The sequence below is a fragment of the Solanum dulcamara genome, chromosome 10, assembly GCF_947179165.1.
Source record: "Solanum dulcamara chromosome 10, daSolDulc1.2, whole genome shotgun sequence".
NCBI lineage: Eukaryota > Viridiplantae > Streptophyta > Magnoliopsida > Solanales > Solanaceae > Solanum > Solanum dulcamara.
This window is the reverse complement of record NC_077246.1, coordinates 71,678,103-71,686,235: the sequence shown is the minus strand read 5'-3', so window position 1 is coordinate 71,686,235 and position 8,133 is coordinate 71,678,103. Positions and strand designations below refer to the sequence as shown.

General features: G+C 33.1%; 1 protein-coding gene across 1 annotated transcript; it reads left to right on the top strand.

Annotated features, from left to right (window-relative positions):
• Positions 1 to 444: 444 nt before the first annotated feature.
• LOC129870787 (ribonucleoside-diphosphate reductase large subunit) lies at positions 445 to 6,891 on the top strand. Its single transcript, XM_055945648.1, has 17 exons — positions 445 to 889; positions 2,108 to 2,169; positions 2,286 to 2,373; positions 2,997 to 3,260; positions 3,344 to 3,584; positions 3,676 to 3,752; positions 3,912 to 4,082; positions 4,191 to 4,283; positions 4,371 to 4,520; positions 4,612 to 4,698; positions 4,800 to 4,964; positions 5,040 to 5,159; positions 5,466 to 5,668; positions 5,757 to 5,906; positions 5,997 to 6,144; positions 6,321 to 6,404; positions 6,491 to 6,891. Exons 1-17 carry the CDS (start codon positions 662 to 664, stop codon positions 6,584 to 6,586), a joined length of 2,427 nt encoding a protein of 808 aa, XP_055801623.1. The 5' UTR covers positions 445 to 661; the 3' UTR covers positions 6,587 to 6,891.
• The last annotated feature ends 1,242 nt before the right edge of the window (positions 6,892 to 8,133 follow it).

Below are 8,133 nucleotides of genomic sequence, written 5' to 3'. Positions count from 1 at the left end.
TTAACCATATATCATATATCTTTTAATTTTTTTAAATTACGAATTATTATGACTTATAATCTTTTTACATAGTTTTCAAATATGTAAATCTTATTTCAAGAAATTTAAAAGATTTCATGCCTGAATTCATATTAAAAAACTAAACTATTTAACTCTCAAAATTCATCATATAAATTGAGACAAAAAATATAAACACACAACTCCAATCCATAATTTTTAGGTCATACGAAAACAACTTTAATGTAAATCCAAAACTATCCTTCTACCAATATATGAATTTACAAAAAAAAATAAAAAAAATCTCATTAACTTTATTTTTTTCTCAAATATCTCAAATTATAGTTTCCACAAAAATCCCAACAAAGTGGACCCCACATCCAGCTTCTCCTCCACTTTTCTATCCAAATTTAATATTTTACCGCCAAACGCCACACAAGCCGCTCTCCCATTTAGCGGGAAAATTTCAAAAAAATTTCGTTATACGAAGAAGAGGGAAATTCAAATAAAAAATTCAAAAAAAATTGTTTGTTAAATGCTCTCTATATATACGCACAGATCTCACTGAAATTGTAGCAAATTCTTTTTGTAATCTGTTCCTTCTGCCAACTGTTTGACGAAATTCCTCAGTGAAAAAAAGAAAAGAAAGAGGAGTTGAAGAAGAATGTATGTTGTGAAGAGAGATGGGCGTCAAGAAGCAGTTCATTTTGATAAGATTACTGCTAGGCTGAAGAAATTGAGTTATGGGCTTAGTCCTGATCATTGTGACCCGGTGCTTGTTTCACAGAAAGTTTGTGCTGGTGTTTATAAAGGAGTTACTACGAGTCAGCTTGATGAATTGGCTGCTGAGACGGCGGCTGCTTTGACTGCTAATCACCCTGATTATGCTTGTGTGAGTCTCTCTCATTTGCTTTTTTTAAAACAAAGATTTGATTTTTTACGGAAAAGGTGAAAATTCATTTAGTTAATTAGTTGGGTTACTCTTCGATTTGCTTTATGTCTATTGATGTGTTTTTTTTCTTTCTGATTTGTGTGTTTGAATTTGTTGAATTTGGAAATGATAATTAGTTTTGGAATTTGGGTTAATTTGAGGTAAAAAGTATTTTGTAATCTAATGAAAGAAGTCTGAATAGTGAGAATCATCGTGATTATGCTTGTGTGAGTCTCTGATTTGCTTTTATTTTTTTGTTAAAAAAAATTGGGGGTAGGGGCTGGAAAGATGGAGAGGGGATTATAAGGTGGCAATTGAAGTTGTACTGATTAAGTTGAAATTTTAGGTAGGCAATCAATTGAGCTATTTTTTGATTTGCTTTATGTCTATTGATCTGTGTTTTGCTGGTTTGTGTTTTGAGTATGTTGAATTTGGAAATGATTATTAGTTTCAGATTCTGGGTTAATTTGAGGTAAAAGTATTACGTAATCTAATGAAATGGGACCAAATAGTGGGAAATTGATATAGGAGATTCATATAATCAAGATAGATTATTTCCTTGATTATTCAAATTGAATAAGTAAAAATGTTTGGAGGGATTATTTACATTTGCCTTTAACCATCGGGAGAACGACATTGTGAATTTGTGGATAACAATAATATTGTAATCTTGTTATCTACAAATTAAAGATGTGGTTCTTTGAGCCGCTCCTTTTTTCTTTTTTTTCTTGATAATAATGGAATCATAATAAGTTTGAGTTGTCACTTTCCATGTAAGAAAACTAAATATGATTTAATTATATATATACATGTAACTACAACCATTTCACTAATGCTAAAATTGGGTACCTCAAGAAGACAACTTATCTTGATTATGTTGTGTTGATTGATATAGCTAGTGAAATGTCGTCAAACATTTTTGAATATTGTATAAAACCATTGATTGAATATTGAATGTTGTGTCAATTGATATAGCTAGTGAAATGCTGTCAAACATTTTTGAATGTTGTAAAATGGGAAGTGTCATAAATTGGAATGGGGTAGTAATTATTATGTTCTCTCCCTTTGTTGTTCAGATAGAGTTAAAGCTTCTGTTGAGGGTACATCTAAAGATGATTTCTTGCTTTCTGATCATGGTGTATTTAATCATTCATTTGTTTAATTGTATTTATGTTGCAGCTGGCTGCAAGGATTGCTGTTTCCAATCTGCACAAGAACACAAAGAAAATATTTTCTGAGACGTAAGGGCTTTGAAATATTATTTATCATCAGTGTTTTTAGTTCTTTGGAAACAAAAATGCTGCTCTAATGATTGAGAGTAGAAAGGTGTTGCTTATGATATTTGTGATTTTCACAGGGTTAAGGACATGTACAACCATGTCAGTGAGAGATCTGGACTTAAAGCGCCTCTCATTTCTGATGAAGTGTATGAGATTATAATGAAGGTATCATTGCCCTGTTTGAACATTATTTTGTTAAAGGCTAGGATGACATTGCTTAAGTGAAAGCTTGATTTTTTATTGAATGATAGCATAAACACAGTTGAGTGGATTAAGATATTGTAGAAAAGTCATTGATTTTGGAAAGCACCAGTTTCACCAAGTCTTTTGTGTCTTACTCATTTCAAAATGTGTATCCAAACCTGTTCCTGTGCTCTTCGCGTAATTACTGTTGATATAGCTTAGTTACCCTGAATATGTACTCTTATTTCCATATAGCCTTGAAACAGATTAAAAGTTTCTCAGTTCATTTTTCATGCACATCATCATTTCGTTGCTGCTACTTCAACCAAGTAGTTATGAGATCATTGCCTGTCTTTGTGCCTTGTTAAGAATTTCACAACCTATTTTCAGGAAATAAGAAGTGTTATTTTTTTTAATTATTATTATTATTTTTCATCTGTTTATCTATAAACTTTTCCCAATATTTTGGCTCAATAAAAACATGATTTAACTAAGCCCAAGATGGTATACACATTTGAAGTGTTATGCGGATGATGATAGTTGATTCCCTGATACTTTTGAAGTTTGGAGGTCAGTTATTTACTACTTGCCTTTTTGTTCCACAGAATGCAGCTCGATTGGACAGTGAGATCATATATGACAGAGACTTTGATTATGATTACTTTGGTTTTAAAACCCTTGAGCGGTCTTACCTTTTAAAGATTGATGGAAAAGTTGTAGAAAGGCCTCAACATATGCTGATGAGAGTCTCTGTTGGGATCCACAAGGATGATATTGAATCTGCCATCAAGACTTATCATTTGATGTCTCAAAGATGGTTCACTCATGCTTCTCCAACTCTTTTTAATGCTGGAACTCCAAGACCTCAAGTATGTCAATTTGATTAGGAAATAGTTTCAGAGTGTAATTTCCAAACAAAAGTTGTTTAATAGTTTTCTTCCTTAACTTGCAGTTAAGTAGCTGCTTCCTGATATGCATGAAAGATGACAGTATTGAGGGCATATATGACACTCTTAAGGAGTGTGCTGTTATTAGCAAATCTGCTGGAGGAATTGGAGTATCTGTGCACAATATTCGTGGTACTGGGAGTTATATTCGTGGAACAAATGGGACATCAAATGGAATTATTCCAATGCTACGTGTGTTTAATGACACTGCTCGATATGTTGACCAAGGAGGTGGCAAAAGAAAGGGTATGCCTAGACTTTTGTGTCTGTATTAGATATAGTTATCATGGACCCAGACTTGATTTGATTTTTTCTGACAATTTTATGTTGTGTGTAGGTGCTTTTGCTATCTATCTTGAGCCCTGGCATTCTGATATATTTGAATTTCTGGATTTGAGGAAGAACCATGGAAAGGTGTAGTTATTATCCTTGATGTAATCAACTCCCAATAATTATTAGTCTCATAGGACTAAGGCGACTTAATCAAACTGTTCTTTACATTAGGATTTGCGTAATCTTTTCATGCCATAAGGATTGTAATTGCTAAATTGACCAACATGTCTATCTCTGCAGGAAGAGCATCGGGCCCGAGATCTTTTCTATGCTCTTTGGGTGCCAGATCTTTTTATGGAAAGAGTCCAAAGCAATGGGCAATGGTCTTTATTTTGTCCAAGTGAGGCTCCTGGATTGGCAGATTGCTGGGGTGAAGATTTTGAGAAGATGTATACAAAGTATGAAAGAGAGGTAAAAACAAGTCAACTATTGTGATTAATTGCCTGCCAAGCTTGGAATCCTTGGACTACTTGATATTTGTCAGCATATGATCTAAATGATCCCATTTTGTTAATTCAGGGCAAGGCTAAGAAGGTTGTGCAAGCACAAAATCTCTGGTTTGAGATCTTGAAGTCTCAGATAGAAACTGGGACCCCGTACATGCTATATAAGGTGACTTTAATATTGTTAATCTTGTTGTTTTTGTTGTTTAGATGCATCAAAACCTTTTTTAATCCTTTCTTCTGTTTGTTATTATAGGATACTTGTAACAGAAAAAGCAACCAGCAGAATCTTGGCACAATCAAGTCTTCTAACTTGTGTACTGAAATTATTGAATACACAAGTCCTACTGAAACTGCTGTGTGCAATCTTGCATCAATTGCTCTTCCACGATATGTTAGAGAGAAGGTAAATACAAATGCCATACACTTAAAAACATTGCTTCATTTTTAGTTTTCTTTGTCTTGTTATTTCATCATTTTCCTTTTAAATCTTTTAGGAGGTCCCAAGTGAATCACAACTGTCTAAGCTTGTTGGGAGCAGAGGCTCTAAAAACCGGTACTTTGATTTTGACAAACTGGCAGAGGTTAGATTTTGTTATGACAAATTGGACTTATCAAATTATAATGTATCTTAAGTTAATCTTGGATATCTTTCTTATTGTGTTCTATTTTTCATGGGAGGCAGGTCACTGCATTGGTGACTATGAACCTGAACAAAATTATTGATGTCAACTACTACCCTGTTGAAACTGCAAAAAGGTCTAATTTACGACATAGACCTATTGGACTTGGGGTCCAGGGTCTTGCAGATACATTCATATTACTTGGCATGGCATTTGATTCACCAGAGGTAAGTCACTCTCCATCCATCTTTTGTTGTTTAACTGGTTCAGTTGGGCTGATCTTGTATTTTGTCTATGTATAGGCTCAACAGCTAAACAAAGACATATTTGAGACAATATACTACCATGCTTTAAAAGCTTCTTCTGAATTAGCTGCCAAGGAAGGCCCATATGAGACATATGCAGGAAGTCCTGTAAGCAAGGTATATATTGGAGCTTTTCCTTTAGTTGATGATTACTACGTGAATCACTTGCTTGGTTTTCCAGGACTTCTGAAAATTGAGCCAGGCTTTCATTGAGTGCCCTTCTTGATAAAAAATTGTGATTTTCTGTTAAATATGAAGATGATATATCTAATTCAATAGACAATTGAAAATGTGCTCAAAATAAAACCTGAAATTATGGGGCCAAAAGTTTAATGATTTGTCAGATTGTGTGTTTGATTCACTATTGCCTATTTCTTTTTGATTTCGTATTGTACTAAATTAAGATCGGACAATTCTGTTCAGGGTATTGTCCAGCCGGACATGTGGGGAGTAACACCATCAGATCGATGGGATTGGGGTATACTCCGTGAAATGATTGCAAAGAATGGTGTAAGAAATTCACTTCTTGTAGCTCCAATGCCAACTGCTTCAACCAGCCAAATTCTTGGAAACAATGAATGCTTTGAGCCATACACATCCAATATCTACAGTAGAAGAGTTCTAAGGTTACTTTTGCTGCCTTATCCTTTAGCTCAATTCTAATTGAGTTAATTTTTCTCTCTTCATATTTTAACTATGTATGTTCCTTTTCAGTGGTGAATTTGTTGTGGTGAACAAGCATCTTCTTCATGACTTAACTGAGATGGGGCTTTGGTCTCCTACTCTCAAGAATAGGATAATTTACGATGATGGTTCTGTGCAGAAAATCCCAGAAATTCCTAATGATCTTAAACTCATATACAAGTATGGATTTCTTTATTGCATTGCTTGTTTTTTCTGTTGTCAATTTCATTTTACTTCAAATTTCATGCTTATACTATTTAATGATGTTAGGACTGTTTGGGAGATCAAACAACGGAACTTGGTGGATATGGCTGTTGACCGTGGCTGCTATATTGATCAGAGTCAGAGTCTCAACATCCATATGGACCAACCCAATTTTGGAAAGCTCACGTCCCTCCATTTTCATACTTGGTCCAGGGTATGCTTTCCATTTCAAACATCTAGTTGGCATATCACAATATTTTCTTACTAGACCTAATAGTCGATCTAGGAGCCAACGTGCTTGCTCTATCTTCCTACGTGAAGATTGTCTTGTGGGGTTTTGCTTACACAGGTTACTTACATGTCTTTGAATTTCAAACTTGTTACTGGCAGGGTCTGAAAACAGGAATGTATTATCTAAGATCACGTGCTGCAGCTGATGCTATCAAGTTCACAGTTGATACTTCCATGCTAAAGGTATCAACCATTACATCTTGTTTTACTCTCTCATCATAAACTCGATATGTTCATTGTAACAGAACACGTTTGGAACTCTAATGCAGGAAAAACCAGAGACTGCAGTTGATGAAGAAACTAAAATGGCTCAGATGGTGTGCTCTTTGAGTAACCGCGACGAGTGTATGGCTTGTGGAAGTTAATGCTCCTATGCAGATAACCAGAAGCATTTTGAACTATTGGGTTTTGCTATTTATCTTTTCCCTGGCTGCTGGGACAGCTTAGTATCTATAATAGGTCATATCGCGATGTGGCCCGTATTGATGTCCCTGATTGAATATGGTTTAACTCTTTGTACATATACATTAGGTTATAGTATCTTGCTATAACAACCAAGCTAGTAATTTCCTTATATCAGTAAATGATAAACTTGATGAGTCGATCCACCTACACGTTTGAATGTATCAGTGATGAAATTGTGTTAATGCCAAGAAAAATAGTTCTGGAATGCCTGTATTTCCTCATTGTTCATTTTTTTTAAAAAAAAAAAAACTAAGTCAAAATTTAGAAAGAAATCATAATATTTACTTTTAAACTAGGTTTTGTAATTGATATTTTCCCGCGATTCTTTTCAATAGTCAAAAATTTATAAAGCTCAAGTCAAATTTTTCAACAATAAATGATGCCTATAATTTTTATAACGAATAAAGAAGTCAAAAGGTATGAATCATTATTTATTTGCTGACTTAATATAAGAAGGCATTCAAGAAAACAACATCACTGCCCCTTTTATTATTATCCCATGATGAATATCCAAACTCTTTGTCAATTATTTGCATATTTTTACGGTCTAATATTTGACTTTGATTTCCACTAATTGCGTAAACTAATTATGATGTTTACAAATTATAATACTTTTATGCTCTCATGGTCTAAATTAAGAAAAATCTCAATGGCAAACATAACTATTGAACATGCAAAAATATGGTAAATTACTTATTGCAACATGTAAAATTATACTATGTAATAATATTAATGTAAAACTTTTTCGCATTATACAAAAAGGGCATAATTTTTCTATTATCAATAGTTAGGGGGCATAATGGTACCATTTAATTAAAGGTAAGTGCATTTTTTTGGCCAAAAGCTAGCAGAAAAGGATAATTGTTTAATTTTCAATAGGTTAAAGGTTTATTTGCTCAACTTGACTAACGTTTAGAGTAATTTTGTGCCAAAAAATAATAAAAGTGATCAAATTTAATTGCTTTATATGATCAATAATTCAAAGGCGTTTTTGGCTCATTATGTTAAAATAAAACAATAACAAGTTGCATATACATCTGTACTTCCTATGAAGTAATTATGTATGTATAACAAAAAAATCACATATTGTGTCATTTATTTTAATTATTTGCGTTGATCTTGTTTGATAAATTTGTTATGTTTCGGAACTTTCAGATCTAGATGAAATTAAATTTGATATATTTTGCAATTTAAATAATAAAGCTTTAGTTTATTTAAATTCAATTATTTTATATTTTTATTGCTAAAAGTTCATAAAGTTTGACCTAAACTAGCTAATACATATGCAGCAATTCATCTCATGATGAGTCATGACCATTACTTAAAAAGCCAATTCAAATTTGTGGACAAATTTGATTGAGTTTGAAATATGTGTACGTGTGTGTATTCGTTCTATAAGTACATGTTGTTTTTTTTATAAAAAAAATAAAATTAATTACGACAAGGA

What these genes read in the sequence shown, in the direction of transcription:
- LOC129870787 (XM_055945648.1), top strand. Translation starts at nt 662, where the DNA reads ATGTATGTTGTGAAGAGAGATGGGCGTCAAGAAGCAGTTCATTTTGAT. An exon ending in ATCACCCTGATTATGCTTGT is followed by an intron (nt 890 to 2,107) that starts GTGAGTCTCTCT and finishes TTTATGTTGCAG; the next exon opens with CTGGCTGCAAGGATTGCTGT. An exon ending in TGAGGAAGAACCATGGAAAG is followed by an intron (nt 3,753 to 3,911) that starts GTGTAGTTATTA and finishes CTATCTCTGCAG; the next exon opens with GAAGAGCATCGGGCCCGAGA.